Source organism: Xenopus laevis, chromosome 9_10L (assembly GCF_017654675.1).
Source record: "Xenopus laevis strain J_2021 chromosome 9_10L, Xenopus_laevis_v10.1, whole genome shotgun sequence".
Lineage (NCBI taxonomy): Eukaryota > Metazoa > Chordata > Amphibia > Anura > Pipidae > Xenopus > Xenopus laevis.
Genome location: NC_054387.1, coordinates 72,286,385 through 72,304,250, shown reverse-complemented (window position 1 = coordinate 72,304,250; position 17,866 = coordinate 72,286,385). Strand labels below are relative to the sequence as shown.

The 17,866-nt window shown below is 38.5% G+C and overlaps 1 protein-coding gene and 1 long non-coding RNA gene across 2 annotated transcripts in view; both read left to right on the top strand.

Annotated features, from left to right (window-relative positions):
* Window positions 1-7,935: 7,935 nt before the first annotated feature.
* Window positions 7,936-12,787, top strand: LOC121397872. Its single transcript, XR_005963995.1, has 3 exons — window positions 7,936-7,994; window positions 9,618-9,678; window positions 12,707-12,787. It is a non-coding gene; the product is annotated as an uncharacterized LOC121397872 (long non-coding RNA).
* Window positions 12,788-17,710: 4,923 nt separating this feature from the next.
* Window positions 17,711-17,866, top strand: part of dpp4.L (dipeptidyl-peptidase 4 L homeolog) — a gene marked incomplete at its 3' end in the record, with an annotated part of 23,187 nt that continues 23,031 nt past the window's right edge. Inside the window, 1 exon segment of the mRNA NM_001086459.1 lies at window positions 17,711-17,846. Coding sequence (NP_001079928.1) covers window positions 17,841-17,846 — 6 coding nt within the window.

Genomic DNA, 17,866 nt, shown 5'->3' with positions numbered 1-17,866 from the left:
CCAAAGTATCTGGCATTTAGAGGCCCCAAAATGAAGTTAGCGCATACAAACAGTTCCGTGGGTAACTTCAGCTAATGAAAAATCAACACATTGACTGCATTTTTGTGGGGTAAAAACACAGAAATATATGTTTGCCCCCCAAAACCCATATAGTTTTGGAAAGTACACATTCTACCGAATCTAAAATGGGTCGCAAGCCTTTCCCACAATTGTCGGTTTTGGTGAAATATCTGAAAATTGCCTCAATGCTTCAACTTTCCAGCATCATATCGCCCATGTATCATTACGTATCACAAAAAAGCACCCAAATTGTGATTGCCAGGGGTCCTCCAAACAGTTTGGTGCCCACTGTGCATAGGTTTACCAAAGTATATGGCATTTAGAGGCCCCAAAATGAAGTTAGCACATACAAATTGTCCTGTGGGTAACTTCAGCTAATGAAAAATCAGCACATTGTCTGCATTTTTGTGGGGTAAAAACACAGAAATATATGTTTACCCCCCAAACCCATACATTTTTGGAAAGTACACATTCTACAGAATCTAAAATGGGTACCCATGCTTTTCTGCTCCAAACTACTGAGTCGCAAGGCTTTGCCAAATTTGGCGGTTTTGGTGAAATATCTGAAAATTGCCTCAAAGCTTCAACTTTCCAGCATCGTATTGTCCATGTATCATTACCAGCATAAAGCATCCTAAATATAAACATACGGGTCTACTAAATAGTTTGATGCCCAATGTGCATAGATATACCAAACTATGTGGCGCACAGAGACCCCCAAATGACAATATGTATAGACATTTTCACGGCTGACGCGCTGGCTGCTGCAACATAACCACCCGGTGTGTGTATTATGCGACATTAGACCACCTAACAGTACAGAGACCCCAGAAAACCATATATTTTCAGAAAGTACACATTCTGACGAATCCAATATGGGTAAATAAGTGTTTCTACTACAAACTGCCAAACTGCAAAGCAATGCTGAACATAACGGTTTTTATCAAATTTCTGAAAATCGTCACAAAGCTTGAATTTTACCCCATTATATGCCCCACATTTCGTAACTTATCAGCATAAAACATCCTAAATATGAACGCCAGGGGTCTACTGAACACTTTGATGCCCAATATGCATAGATATACCAAACTATGTGGCGCACAGAGACCCCCAAATGACAATACTGTATATACATTTTCACGGCTGACGCGCTGGCTGCTGCAATATAAGCACCTGGTGTGTGTATTATGCGACATTAGACCCCCCTAACAGTACAGAGACCACAGAAAACCATATATTTTCAGAAAGTACACATTCTGACGAATCCAATATGGGTAAATAAGTGTTTCTACTACAAACTGCCAAACTGCAAAGCAATGCTGAACATAACGGTTTTTATCAAATTTCTGAAAATCGTCACAAAGCTTGAATTTTACTCCATTATATGCTCCACGTTTCGTAACGTATCAGCATAAAACATCCTAAATATGAACGCCAGGGGTCTACTGAACACTTTGATGCCCAATATGCATAGATATACCAAACTATGTGGCGCACAGAGACCCCCAAATGACAATAGTGTATATACATTTTCACGGCTGACGCGCTGGCTGCTGCAATATAAGCACCTGGTGTGTGTATTATGCGACATTAGACCCCCCCTAACAGTACAGAGACCCCAGAAAACCAGATATTTTCAGAAAGTACACATTCTGACGAATCCAATATGGGTAAATAAGTGTTTCTACTACAAACTGCCAAACTGCAAAGCAATGCTGAACATAACGGTTTTTATCAAATTTCTGAAAATCGTCACAAAGCTTGAATTTTACCCCATTATATGCTCCACGTTTCGTAACGTATCAGCATAAAACATCCTAAATATGAACGCCAGGGGTCTACTAAATAGTTTGATGCCCAATGTGCATAGATATACCAAACTATGTGGCGCACAGAGACCCCCAAATGACAATAATGTATATACATTTTCACGGCTGACGCGCTGGCTGCTGCAATATAAGCACCTGGTGTGTGTATTATGCGATATAAGACCCCCCTAACAGTACAGAGACCCCAGAAAACCATATATTTTCAGAAAGTACACATTCTGACGAATCCAATATGGGTAAATAAGTGTTTCTACTACAAACTGCCAAACTGCAAAGCAATGCTGAACATAACGGTTTTTATCAAATTTCTGAAAATCGTCACAAAGCTTGAATTTTACCCCATTATATGCTCCACGTTTCGTAACGTATCAGCATAAAACATCCTAAATATGAACGCCAGGGGTCTACTAAATAGTTTGATGCCCAATGTGCATAGATATACCAAACTATGTGGCGCACAGAGACCCCCAAATGACAATAGTGTATATACATTTTCACGGCTGACGCGCTGGCTGCTGCAATATAAGCACCTGGTGTGTGTATTATGCGATATAAGACCCCCCTAACAGTACAGAGACCCCAGAAAACCATATATTTTCAGAAAGTACACATTCTGACGAATCCAATATGGGTAAATAAGTGTTTCTACTACAAACTGCCAAACTGCAAAGCAATGCTGAACATAACGGTTTTTATCAAATTTCTGAAAATCGTCACAAAGCTTAAATTTTACCCCATTATATGCTCCACGTTTCGTAACGTATCAGCATAAAACATCCTAAATATGAACGCCAGAGGTCTACTGAACACTTTGATGCTCAATATGCATATATATACCAAACTATGTGGCGCACAGAGACCACCAAATGACAATAGTGTATATACATTTTCACAGCTGACGCGCTGGCTGCTGCAATATAAGCGCCTGGTGTGTGTATTATGCGACATTAGACCCCCCTAACAGTACAGAGACCCCAGAAAACCATATATTTTCAGAATCCAATATGGGTAAATAAGTGTTTCTACTACAAACTGCCAAACTGCAAAGCAATGCTGAACATAACGTTTTTTTATCAAATTTGTGAAAATCGTCAGAAAGCTTGAATTTTACCCCATTATATGCCCCACATTTCGTAACGTATCAGCATAAAACATCCTAAATATGAACGCCAGGGGTCTACTGAACACTTTGATGCTCAATATGCATAGATATACGAAACTATGTGGCGCACAGAGACCACCAAATGACAATAGTGTATATACATTTTCACGGCTGACGTGCTGGCTGCTGCAATATAAGCACCTGGTGTGTGTATTATGCGACATTAGACCCCCCTAACAGTACAGAGACCCCAGAAAACCATATATTTTCAGAAAGTACACATTCTGACGAATCCAATATGGGTAAATAAGTGTTTCAACTACAAACTGCCAAACTGCAAAGCAATGCTGAACATAACGGTTTTTATCAAATTTCTGAAAATTGTCACAAAGCTTGAATTTTACCCCATTATATGCCCCACATTTCGTAACGTATCAGCATAAAACATCCTAAATATGAACGCCAGGGGTCTACTGAACACTTTGATGCCCAATATGCATAGATATACCAAACTATGTGGCGCACAGAGACCCCCAAATGGATATATAGTAGATAAAATTTACAAGGCAAAACAAAATAAGGCAGTAAAGAGTGAAATGAAAAAAATCCAATAAAACCACAAAAATCAATGTTTTTTTTCCAGAATAGTGTTATCGGGCATCAGAATCACAGTTTGAATATTTTAGCTGGGCCAAACAGGTTATACGGCTAGAAACAAGTGAACACAACATATGCAGAGCTGAAAATGCAATAAAATGGCTAAAAATTCAATAAAATGGCTAAAAATGCACCAAAATACCCAAAATTGCAATATAATCACCGAAATAACATACAAAAGATATTGCACAGTACGGTTAGCGAATACGCTATTCGTAATGGCAATAAAACATTTTTTTCAGCAAAAAAAAGAGACGATGCGATAAGAAAAAAAAAAAAAAGCCACAATGCCATGTATGTGCGTGTGCGTGTGTACAAATGGTAAATTACATGTTATGTGCGCGTGTGTGCGTGTGCACGTGTGTGTAAGTGCAGTGAGTGTAAGTGACCCCCCCAATCCCCAAAAATGTATGTGTAAGTGTGTGTAAGTGTGAATCTAAGTGTGTATTACTGTAATAAGTGTGTGTTGGTGTGTTTGTGTGTGTAATTGTTGCACTAACCTGAAAAAGTCGCTGAAGACTGTTGCACACGATGTGGAGGGGTCCCAGGAAGACATCTGCGACGATCTGCGTGTCTCTGTGCTGTGGGGGCGGAGCTGGATGGCGCAGTGCAGGCTGCAGCAGCAGGACACGTAAGGAACACGTGCCTGCTGCTGTTTTTGGGCCCCTGGGCGATCGCGCCCCAGGGGCCACTCGATCCCCTGCTCTGCTCGTTGCCTAGGGGCAGGGGATCGAAGCGGAACGGAGCGAGCGGCTCTAACAGCCGCTCCTCCGCTCCAGAACCCGGAAGTGCTGCAGAACGTAGAATCTACGTTCTGTGGCATTTCAAGTTACTTTTCCACAGAACGTAGATTCTACGTTCTGTGGCACTTAAAGGGTTAAGATGCATTGTTGTTGTTTATTACATTTGCCCAAATGCTTTCCTATTATAGGGGGAATACGTGGTGTTTATACAAATGGCCTGTAGATGTCACTGTGCCCAGACTTATACTGTGCATACTTCCTTGTAGCTTTAAAGTGAAAGCTTACTGTTGTGTAATGCCTGCATGACTCTGCTAATAAAGCACTGTTATACTCTACTCATCCTCGGCTAACCAAAACATGACGGGCGTTTTATAGTTTTACAGGAATAATAATCTCATTCTAAGGAGAGAAAGGATGACAATGTAAGATTGCTGGTTCACAGCCTGTTTATTGACTACAATATCAAAGACAGCCTTGAGAAAAAAGAGACTATAGACCCTCTTCTCCCATCCTCTCTACATTGTTTATGTTGGAAAATAAAGCTTCCAATTTGTGGTCTCCTCTACACTTTCCCTACTCAGCTCTCCTCCATCCACCCCCCTTCCATTACTAGCTTTATGTTTATAGTGCTATTATTACAGTACTAGTATTTATTATTGCATAGTAATATATATCTTTTTTTTAAAGATTTTTAATATATAATATAATTTAATAGATATATAATAATATTTTTAATAAAAAAACAAGACTGGAGGACTTGACATTTTTTTTATTATGCAATATTGCTTTAAGCATCAATTTCTATGGTTTATGGGCTACAGCTCTCATTATGCTTCAAATCATGATGCCCCCTTTAAGGGCAACACAAGACAAGAGATGAGTGAATGAAGACTGTTGATTATTTGGAATAAGAAACTCAGTTTAGTATCACTTTCATGTGTGGCATGCCAAGACTCACTTTGTACTTTCTTGTTTATTTATTTAGTATTAAATCATGAATAACGTATTTGTTGAAAAGGTTTCTCTTGGGAAATACCAAATGCCTGAAGGCTTGTTACCCCTCTAATGTTACAATTATACCATTTTAATGTTGCTACAGGCATGAGATTATTTCCTTTATTTATAATGCTATTGTTTATGTAGCTTAACTTTTAATGCCACATTACAAGTATGTAATTCAAACTCTATTTATTAAGCTTAAACATTGTCAAAACACTAGCAACCACTTCTACCTGGTTGTACAAACAATAACTTTTTAAAGGCTATGCTAAGTGCTACAATGCAGCCATGTCCCATTCACCCGCACTAAATCTCTTCTGACATGGGTGACAAGTAGTTATGGGCGAATTTATTCGCCAGGTGCGAATTCCCAGCGAATTTCCGCAATTTGCCGCCGGCAAATAAATTTGCGAAACCGCCACGTAAATTCTCCGGCATCAAAAAAAATGTACACCGGCATCCGTTTTTTTTGGACGCCGGCGCATTTTCGGCAGTGAATTTGCGCCGGCGTCAGAAAACGGACGTCGGCGTCAAAAAACGCACACCGGCATCAAAAACGAGACACCGGCGCAATTTCGATAATTTTTCACAGTTTCGCGAATTTCGAAATTTTTCGGCAAACCGAAACGTCCCAAATTCACTAGTGACAAGAGTCAGAAAATACCTTTGTATAGTATTCAATCTGAAGTCATTTCATTTTACCTGATCGTGTTATATTATACGATTCAGATTCTTAAATGAAATTGACATCAATACAATAGTATTTTCACATGTTTTGTTGCTCACACCAGAGGAGATGTAGTGTGGGGATCACACTAACAATATCCCATCTGCAATAATCGAAAATCTCGATTTCTGTCAAAGTTTGTATACTTATCCAAGTTTCCTAATCTCTGATTCACAAAGCTACATCCCTACATTGAAAGGAGAAGGAAAGGCCAAATCACTAGGTAGTTCATGATATATCTATAGTAATAAAATCAACTGGACTTTTTGTATTTTTTATTCTTCTTGAAGATGTTTTGCTAGCCATCCGATTGGCTTTCTTAATTCAGAATGACTTGTACGAGGATGTTTCTGGAATTAAATGCCCCACAATCTTGCTCCAAGCAGCATAAGCTGTTTAGTATTACCAGCATGGGGTCAGTAACCTCATGGAGATAAGGTATTGATTGTATTTGCATTATTGGAGCTATGAGGCGTTATTAAACTATACCAAGGAGCAGACAAGATCCCCACCAGCACAGTGGCTGAGGTGAAAGAGTTGGAACATCTCAGACAGGCCCTTAAAACTTGCGGGTATCCAGATTGGGCCTTTGAAACCGGGACAAGGAGAAACAATAACACAAAAACTTAGAAGGATCTTTAATAAACACTGCATCCTGGTCTCCTTTAAACCCAGCAACGCAATGAGGCAGCAACTGGTTCACCCAAAAGACCCAATACCAAAGCATAAGAAGAGTAACATTGTGTATGTAGTGAGGAGTGCTCTGACTTGTATGTGAGCGAAACTTAACGAACCATTACACAAACTTATGGTGCAGCACAGAACAGCCAGCTCCTCTGGTCAGGACTCCTACATCTAAAGAAAAAGGACACACATTTGAAGACTGCCATGTTCACGTTCTGGACAGGGTGGAGGACTGGTTCAAAAGAGGGGTTAAAGAAGCCATATATGTGAAAATGGAAAAAACAAGTTTGAATAGAGGCGGGGGGGGTGGGGTTGTGCGACATCTATTCTCTGGCCACATACAATGCTGTTTTGGCACCTCGCCTTTGACAGTTTAATAACATCTCATAGCTCCAACAATGTTAATACAATCAACACCTTACTTCCATGAGATCTCTGACCCCATGCTTGTTATGGTAAACAGATTATGTTGCTTGAAGCAAGATCCCAGGGTATTTAACTCCAGAAACATAATCATCTTCGTACAAGTCAGTCGGATGACAGTTTATTTGACTTATTACTATAGATATACTGGGCATGCTCATTTATTTGGCACTTCCCAGTGATTATAATCGCTGCCTCAGAGTCAGCTGGTGCTCCTACTCCCTTAAAAACATGCCCACCTAGGAGTACTAGTCTAGTGAGTGCTACACTGCCATCTTCTTTTCTTTCCCTGTGATCCATTGTGGCTGGTCTGGCCTGAGATCTACTGAAATTGTCTTGACACGCAAGTATAGCTCAAAATTGTTGTTTATTTTTTATTTTCTTTATTTCCCCTTGCCAGAATTGCCATTGCCCGAATTACTTTTCATATAGACTACTGTACCTCCAGCCTTATTTTTGACAAAGTGTTGTCTATGTGTTCTGCTTAGTAATCATTTCCACCAATCAGATGCTAGAACTATTTTTCCAATCCAGTGTCTGACCAGAAAATAATTTTCTATTTCTTTGTTCATGTTAAAGCAGCTAGGCACATTAATTCAGGTAGATTGCAGACAAGCAACAATTGTATAATTTTCCTACAGTGTTACCATCTACAGTCTTAGCATTTCTATAACTGACTAATGTTTATCATTCTGAATTGCATTAATATAGGAATGATGAAAACAGAAGTAGAATGGAATGTATAGCCCTCAAAATGATAAAGTATCGAAGTATGTTTATCTTCTCATATCAATACTACTTGTATGTGCTTTATTATGCTGATTAAGCAAAGCTTTTTTCTACTGTTAACCAAGAGATATTTTGCCACTGACAGATTCCACACAATTTAGCTTTTCTGGAATTTGCTTCCAGACTTTGGGGAAAAAATTACCACTTAAATGAGTTGAGAGGGCACTATTATAATGGAATATACATTATATGGCCAAAAGTACGCAGACACCCATTCTAATTATTGGAATTGGCTATTTAAGCTACACCCATCATTGCTAACACGGATGCCACTACTTCATGCAGTGACATTCTTGAAAAGTCAATGCTTCGTATTATGTGGAAACAGTTTGGGAAACTGAGGTTGAGAAAAGAAGAGAAGACATAGGAAAAAACGTCCATTGACTTTAATGCATTTGGAGAAAAAAAGTATCTGCCATCTGCCTTTTAGCCAAAACCTTTCTTTATTTGCAATGTGTGTGTGTTTGTGTATGTTTAATATAATTGAACTGCAAGATGATTTAAAGCCAGAGCTAAAAAAAACCGATGCAAGAAATTCTGTGTTTATAAACAGTCACATTACCACTGACGTGCCAAAGTAAATATGAGACGACTAATACAAATATAACAAATTCATTTCTTCAACAAATACTACAGAAACCAATCTGTAATTGTAACAAGCAACTCTTACAGGGTAAAAAATGGGTAAAATGGGTAAAATGGGTAAAATGGATTATATATAAAAAAAAAACCATTAACTTACAGTAGATCTAAGACTGGAAAAGCAGTAATTGAGTGAGGCAGTGCATTGTAAGAGCACTCAAAATGAGGTGTTGCCAAATTAGGGAAAGTTAGTGTAAGTGGGTGAGCCATATTATGAAAGAAAGTACAATGGGTGGTAGATGAAATATGTAATAAATCCAGGTGGATGCATAAAAAGATAACACAGGCAAAGGGGACAGAGGAGTTAGCACAGAATTAAGTAGCAATCAACACTATGGATGTTGGCTAAAAGAGTAAATGGGAGTGCATTGTGCATTGTGCATTGCAATGACGTGTTCCCACTCGTTTCTTGCTATTAAGGTAATTTAATATATCCTCATGCATATTTAAATTCCTGTAAAAAACCCATTCATTCTGAAAAAATATATGTTTATCAACTCTAGAAAATATAATTTGACCAGTGATGGACGAATTTCTCCTGTTTCGATTCGCCGAAAGATTTGAGAATTTCCTGCAAAATTCACGAAACGGCAAAGAATGTGCAAAAAAATTGTGAAAATCTAAACTGACGCCCACATCCAATTTTGGACGCGCGTCCGAAAAGTCGCTCGTGTCAATTTTAATGCTGGCGTTAAAGTCAATGGGCGTCTGAATAGTGTTGATGCGTGGCGATTTCGACGCGAGTGACTTTTCGGACGCACGTTCAAAATTTTCATGGGAGATTCGCAGATGTATTCGCCGGCGGCAAAATGTGTAAAATCGCTGCGAATTCGTGACAGGCGAATTTATTCACCCATCACTAAATTTGACTCTTCAGGGTCTGTATGATGCATCCGACAGCCTATATTGTCTGCTCATCAAACCTATTAAACCCCTGTGTATATGTCCTGTTTGTGTTTCAGCTTCCACTGACTAATTATATTCCTGAGAATAACAAGCCATGATACTGGTCCATCAAAAAGCGTAAATATCACCTCCATTATGGAACATCTATTGCTCAGTGCCATCACTATATTTCACATAAAAGTGTTTTCTAACTCATACATGTGGAATTTAAATGTTGTGATGCTAATTTATCCAAATCTAACATCTGGAAATATTTTCCTTTATCTCACATGGGATATTCCATACTGTACCTCTTTAATAGCAGAAAAATATTAACCAAAGGAAATCTTTACATACAGTAAATATATGATAAAAGCAGTAATGTCTTAACTCTGCGGAGGTGAAATTTTATTTGCTTCTTAAAGATCTACATTTTCATACATTTTTTTGTTTTTGTTCTTTGATATCATATCATGTTCCGCCTTCCTCCCTTTTCTTCCAATGTGATTGTGGTATGTTCTTATGAAACTCACTAGGAAAATGTCAGTACAGGTATGTAATACATTATCTGGAAACCCATTATCCAGGAAGATCCAAATTATGGGAAAGTCATCTCCCATAGACTCTGTTATAATAAAATAATTAACATTTTCAAAAAAGATTTCCTTTTTCCAGTAACTTGCACAGGCATAGGACCTGTTATCCAGAATGCTCGGGGCCTGGGAGTTTCCGGATAAGAGATCTTTCCATTATGTGGATCTTCATACCTTAAGCCTACTAGAAAATCATGTAAACATTAAATAAACCCAATAGACTGGTTTTGCTTCCAATAAGGATTATTAATATCTTAGCTTGGATCAAGTACAAAGTACTATTTTATTATTACAGAGCAAAAGGAAATCATTTTTAAAACTTTGGATCATTTGGATAAAATGGCGTCTATGGGAGATGGCCTTTCCATAATTTGGAGCTTTCTGGAAATGAGTTTCCAGGTAATGGATCCCATACCTGTACTTCAGCTAAGATATAATCCATTCTTATTGGAGGAAAAACTGTCCTATTGGGTTTAATTAATGGTTTAAATTATTTTTAGTAGACTTAAAGGGGTGGTTCACCTTTCAGTAAATTTTTAGTATGTTATAGAATGTCCAATTCTAAGCAACTTTTCAATTAAGTCTTCATTATATATATTTTATCATTTTTTAATTATTTGCCTGTTTCTTCTGTTTCGAGCTTTCAAAGCTCTGCATCTAAAAAGAAATGCTCTGTAAAGCTACAAATGTATTGTTATTGCTACTTATTATTACTCATCTTTCTATTTAGGTCCTCTCCTATTCATATTCATGTCCCTTATTCAAATCAATGCATGGTTGCTAGGGTAATTGGGACCCTAGCAACCAGTCTGCTAAAATACTAAACTGGAGAGCAACTGAATTAAAAAGCTAAATAACACAAAAACCAGAGATAATAAAAAATGAAAACCAATTGCAAATTGTCTCAGAATATCACTCTCTACATCATACTAAAAGTTAATTTAAAGGTGATCAAACCCTTTAAGGTATGAAGTACCAAATTACAGAAAGACCCCTTATCTGGAAAACCCCAGGTCCCAAGCACTCTGCATAACAGGTCCCATACATGTATTTTTAGGAATGGATGGCCACAGGATTCTAGAATACTGCTTTTGAAGTCACCATAGCACAGTGGTACAGTATATGTACACCTGCCTCTGCAACATCTCATTAAAATACCAAGGGTGTGCTATGAAGCTGGGCCCCTCTTTGCAGCATTTAAGAAGAACCTGTTCTTCTAGGGTGCCTTTCTACTAAATGTTGGAACATGGCTGGTGGAATTAGTTTCCATTCATAGATTAGAGATTAGGAACTATAGGTGACACCTCAAACTCAATATCATTGACAAAATCAGATGTACATCTAGCAAGTAAATTTAAAGTTTAAAGGAGACATATAGGATAAGTTAAAAAAAACAACTAATATTGTAGGCAATAATGTATAATATACACTTTGGGCTGAAAATTAATATTATTTTTCAATGATAACTAAACCCTAAAAATGAATATGGCCATATTTGATATACTGAACTGCACCAGCCTAAAGTTTCAGCTTGTCAATAGCAGCAATGATCCAGCACTTCAAACTTGTCACAGGGGCTCACCATCTTGGAAAGTGTCTGTGACACTCACATGCTCAGTGGCCTCTGAGCAGTTGTTGCTAAGTTAAGGGGTCGTTGCAAATTTACAAATAGAAAATGAGGTTTGTCTGCAATATAAGATGATGCTGATGCTGATTATTAAATTCTGGTGCTAATTGCACTGGTTGCTGAGCTGCCATGTAGTAATTATCTGTATTAATTACTTATCAGCCTTATATTGTGACATTTATATTCTATGTGTACTGTATATTGTGAGTGGGTCCCTAAGCTCAGTAACTGACAGCAGCACTGAGCATGTGCAGTGAATCAGCGGAAAGGAAGATGGGGAGCTACTGGGGCATCTTTGGAGGCACATACTTTCACTGCCAAAGGGCTGTAGTTGCCTTGGGCTGGTACAGAAGTCCACATTATAATGTACAAAATTCATAGCCTACTATAGTTAGACTTTAGACCTCCTGTAAAATGGCTCCTTAATTAGAGCTTACTACAGATTCTCTCTAGTCCCTCTCTGTATTTCAAATGAGGAGTGAGCGTGTCCTGGGGGATAGCCAATCACGACCATGCAGTCACACAAGCAAATACAGACTCCAGTTCCCTATCAGGTCAGCCTAGCTTCTGATTGGTTCCTATGGTACAGTGCAGTGTGCTGGGTGCAGGAAGTGGAACAGATGGGCTGGACTAGTAGGGGTTTTTGCAGAAATTTCCAGTAAATCAACTTGAAACACTGAGTACATTTGTTCTATATTTTAAGAGTATAATGCACTGGCACATTCTTGCTTTTCACACGATGTCTCCTTTAAACAATTCAGTATACATATATTACACGTTACTAACCATATACATTAAAGTAATTATTATTATATTCATACGTGGACCCTTAGAAGCATCTGTCTTATATTCTGGATTATTTAAATAAATGTTATATTGTTTATTTAAATTTTAGGTGCCACCCCTGTTTATAATTGCAGGCTAGATACATTTATTATGCTTACAGAATATACCAATCAGGACCCTGTATTTCGCTACAAAGATGATACATCTGATAACCAATGATATAGCCATTTCTCTCTTTGGGTAAGTTTTTTATGTGATACATTGCATTTTGCCATAATACAGATATTGCTACCTTGCATAAAGGAGACACATTGGGGCAAATTCACTAAGATTCGTAGTTGCGCCAGGCGTAACTTCGCCGCACTTTGCCGCACTTCGCCACACTTCACCAGGCGTAGTTTCACCAGCGCTTCGCAAATTCACTAAAATCCGAAGTTGCGCTCAGGGGTAGCGTAAGGTTGCGAAGTTGCGCTAGTGTTGGTTCGCTAAGCGAAGCGAAGTTACGCTAACGATGGTTAATTTGCATACGGCGCCAAATTCAAATTTCAATGGAGGAATACGTATCACCACTACAAATGCCTAGAAAACCTTCAAAACATCAAATAAAAATTTTATTTTGCCCTACACATGTGCCCACTGTATAGGTAAGTTGCCATGAGTCAGGAAATGTAGGGGGGAAGGAGGGGAGCCCCAAAAATTTGCGATCTTTTTCAGCCTATCACCCATAATGTAGAAAACACGCCAGCGTTTTTTGGGACTTAGAAAAAATTTTGACTTTTTTTGAAGCAATCCCTATCTACTCTATTGCGCTTCGCCAGGTCTGAGGTGGCGAAGGAAGTCTAGCGTAAAAGGTAGCATTCAGTACAATGCGCACGTTAGTGAATTTGCGTAGTTACGTCCGTAGCGATAATTCGCCAGGTGTAAGGGTGCGAAGTAACACTAGCGAATCTACGCCAGCGTTCGTTAGTGAATTTGCGCAGTAACGAAAATGCCAAACGCTAGCGAAGTAACGCTAGCGTTCGGCGCTTCGGCGCTTAGTGAATTTGCCCCATTCTGTGCTGGAGTCAAATATAGTTTAGTCTCTTACAATGACCTCAAATCCAGGACCAGATGCGTAGCTGGCATAAGTCTAAAAGCTCAATCTGACTTTATCATTCTCTTCCTCCCACCTTTCTATCCACTACTTCTAGTACTAATTAAAACTGAAATATTATTCCTTTAACCATGAGCTTTGAGCACTACTAAAGTACATTAAATAATTGATAGTGCCAATTGCTGTATTTCTTACTGGGTAAACAAGATGTACAAGTGATTCATTCTGTAAAACCGGTGAGATGAGTATTGTGGTTTCCTGCAATCTCTAACGTCTGCAAATACTTTTTCCTTTCGAAAAATTTGGAGAACTGGAATTGTTTTGATGTTTATTCTGCAAGAGTGTTGTGCCTATATCATTTTTCCCCACAATAATGACTTATTCGACCTGCAAAATGTACAAGTTGGTGAAGCATCAAGGTAACAATGAAATCCAATTTCGGTCAAGGCTATTTTGTAATTGTGAATTTTATTAAAAGAACAGTAACACAAAAAATGTAAATGTAAAGTAATGAAAATATAATGTACTGTCGAGCTGCACTGGTACAACTGGTGTGTTTGCTTCAGAAACGCTAAAATAGTTTATATGAACAAGTCGCTGTGTAGCCATAGGGCAACCCTTCAAAGCTGAAAAAGGAGAAAAGGCACAGGATAAACCACAGATAACTGGTAAGCTCTGTAGTATACAATGGGATTCTTCAGAACTTATCTGTTTTCTACTGTGTATCCTGTGCTTTAATGGCTGCCTCCTGGCTACACAGCAGCTTGTTTATATAAACTATAGTAATTTTTTTGAAGCAAACACACCAATTTTACCAGTGCAGGGCAACAGTGAATTATATTGTCATTACTTTAAAACACCTTCATTTTTTTTAGTATTAATGTTCCTTTAATAAGACCTGAAAGTAGCAGACATAAGGGACACATGAGTATTATAGGCTGACATTATAAGGAACATTATGTGATTTTTAAATTGAATCAATGTTGTGTTCTCAGTGAGTAAAAGTGTATGGATGTAAGTCAGTGGAGGTTCTGGATGTCTCCTTAACTTTGTTAACCAACCTCTATTCACTAGCAGGAACAAGCTAACTCATCAGCAAACCCAGCCTGGACCTGCTGGTCGTTCCTGGGTTCCTAAGCAGTTTGTCTCTACACACTCAACTGATTGTGTCCAGATGCTAATTCCATTATTAACCAACGCCGGAGGCCAGCGTCCTCCATTGCCCCCCACAGGATTGTACACATGCACATCCTTTGTTCCTATGCCAAGAGCACACGAGACAGGGTGTGTATAGATTTAAATAATGGGCAAAATCACCTGTGCACCTAGGTCCAAGTGCTCCAAATGTAAGCAAACTCAGTTGCACGCAAATAGTGTAAGAAAAATGCACTCCACAATTTGAACATGATTTACCAATGCAGCTGCTAATTTGTTATTCATTTTTTAATTATGTTTTTGTGTTAAAGAATCACATGCAAGTTGTTTAGCCAGATCCCTAAGGCTAGGGCCAGACAGGGCAGAAATCAGCCTTTTGCAATCCATAGGCTGATTTCAGCCCCTGAGTCGAATCTTCTTGTCTGCTTGGGTCTGGAAGCCTTGTTTCGACTTTGGCGCTAACAGACTCTGCAGATTTTAGTGAAAAAATGCGAAGCGTTGCATTTCAAGATGAAATCCGCTGAGTCTGTTCACCCCGTAGCTGACACAAAGCTTCCGGACGCAAACAGAGAAGAAGATTTGGCTAGCGGTCAGGGCTGATTTCTGCCCAGTCTGGCCCTAGCCTAAAAGGGGTTGCTCACCTTTGAGATAACTTTTAGTGTGATGTAGAGAGTGATATTCTTAGACAGTTTGCAATTGGTTTTCTTTTTTAATCAATTGTGGTTTTTCAGTTATATAGCTTTTTATTCAGCAGCTCTCCAGTTTGCAGTTTCAGCAATCTGGTTGCTAGCAACCAGATACCCTAGCAACCAGCATTGATATGAATAAGAGACTGGAATATAAACAGGAGAGGGCCTGAATAGAAAATTGATTAATAAAAAGTAGCAATAACAATACATTTGTAGCCTTATAGAGCATTTGTTTTTTAGATGGGGTTAGTAATCCCCATTTGAAAGCTGGAAAAGTCAGAAGAAGACGGAAAATAATTAAAAAACTATTCAAAATAAACAACGAAGACCAATAGACAAGTTGATTAGAATGAGCCATTTTATAACATACCAAAAGTTAACTTAAGGGCAAACCACCCCTTTTTAATGATGATAAAATTCTGGGGATAAAACATTGCATTGTGAGTAAAACAAATCCAATTTGCATCCAAAATGTGCCTTGTGCACATAACATTGCATTCATCAATGTATCGTAATGCATATTTTTCCTCTACTAATTTTAGGTACAGTACCTAAGGATTTTGGTTTTGGGTACACACGCAACTGTGCTGTGACTGTGTTAGTGAAAATTCACCCAGATACACAGGCAGAATACTCAGTGTGGTATCAAGGCAAATGAATGGATGCCAGTTATCTGTTCCCCTGCAAGCACTGGCATTCAGTTCATTAATAATAATATAAGCAGTCAACATTAACAAGTGCATAAATAATCTAACACATGACATAAAACTAGACAGATATTAAATCCACATGCTGCTTGGCTAATTAGATCTTAATTCAAATACCGTGCAGAATGTATCTAAATGAACTGTGTGTTATCTCCTTTGCATCTGGATTTTATGTGTCAGTTTGAATGGGGTGTGGTGGCACCTGTAGGGCTTAGGCATCTTTGTATGAGAAGTATGCAAATTAATTGAATTCAGGTTTTCTCCTATACAACAAGTAATCAAATATTTGGCCACTAGAAACCTAATTCTCAACTTCAACTTTAGTATTGCTGTCTCTTTAAATAACATTTTTGAATCAGGTGAATCAGCCAATACCAAAGCAGCAGCTAACTTAAATCTTACCCTCCGGTAGCCCTGGAGGGCTAGGCCTTCCAAGAATGGCTTTAACTGACTCAGAGAAGGTGCTGGGTCTTTATGCAAGAGCCATGGTGATTCCTTATAATCTTTTGCAAGCCCTTCTGTGGCAGCGAGTGATTCTACAGAAAGATGAACATGTTGACTATAAACTGCTCAACTCTGCAGGTCAGTGCTCTTACAGCAGATGTCTTAATTAAGCAGGCACTAATCTAAAATCAGTTGGCCACTAAGCACTGTTACATAGCAGTTCTACTCCTAATATATATTCATTGTTTATCCTCATAGACTGTAAGCTCTTTAGGTCAGCATTCCCACAAGGAATTCAGTTGTGTAAAAAAATTCTCTAGATATCTTAAAGTGATACTGAAACAAAAAATATTATTCAGAATTTTAATGTACATCAAAAGTTACATATAGTTGATAATTTTTGTTCACTGATAGAGCTGCTTTTGGAAGTAATTGTTACTTGAAGTTCCTAAACCTGACTGTTTTGCCAACTTGACTGTCCCTTCTCAGCCTGTCAGAGTTTCTAATGCTAACAGACTGCTGAAGCTCAAATATAGCAGCCCCCTCACAGAGGGACATGGGGGATCAGATGGGTAATGTAAAAGCATCTGTAAATACTTTTGTGGCAAAATTATAGATAGCATGCAAAGACTATTACCATAGATGTAAAAAATAAAGTAATTTCTGGTGTCAGTATCTCTTTAAGTATCTCCTCCTTCCATGGGCACAGTACTGCATAAGTTTTTAGAAAAACAGAAATAATTACATACATATAATTCCAGGAACAACACTTTTGGCAGTTCTGAATCATCCCCTGAACTGGGCTATCTTAATTCCAAGCCATTCCAATGCAACCTGACTGCTCACTGATCATTCATCCCCCCTCCCAGTTCCAAACAGCTGGGAGAAAGTTTCTCTGTGCACTTTGAGACTGATTCCTGAGCTGATCTAGTTTCCCTGTTTAAGTGGAGCATTACCAAGTTGAAAGATAAGTGTGACTGCATTCCCAGGACCTACATTGTCAAGGGACACGTGTACCCTTATACTGTACCCAACTGCTGTATCTCCTCCTTGGCTAATTTTTAACTGATTTGGCTGAGTTTGTAGCAAGCCTGCCTTCAATCATCACGGAATATCTTACCTCTCCATTTATTTTCTTCTCTTTGCTCCACTGATTTCCCTTGTCCTGGCTAAGGGCACGCCAGCTGTAGAAGAATCCCAAGGAAAATGAAGGTTAGTAGCTACAACTAAAC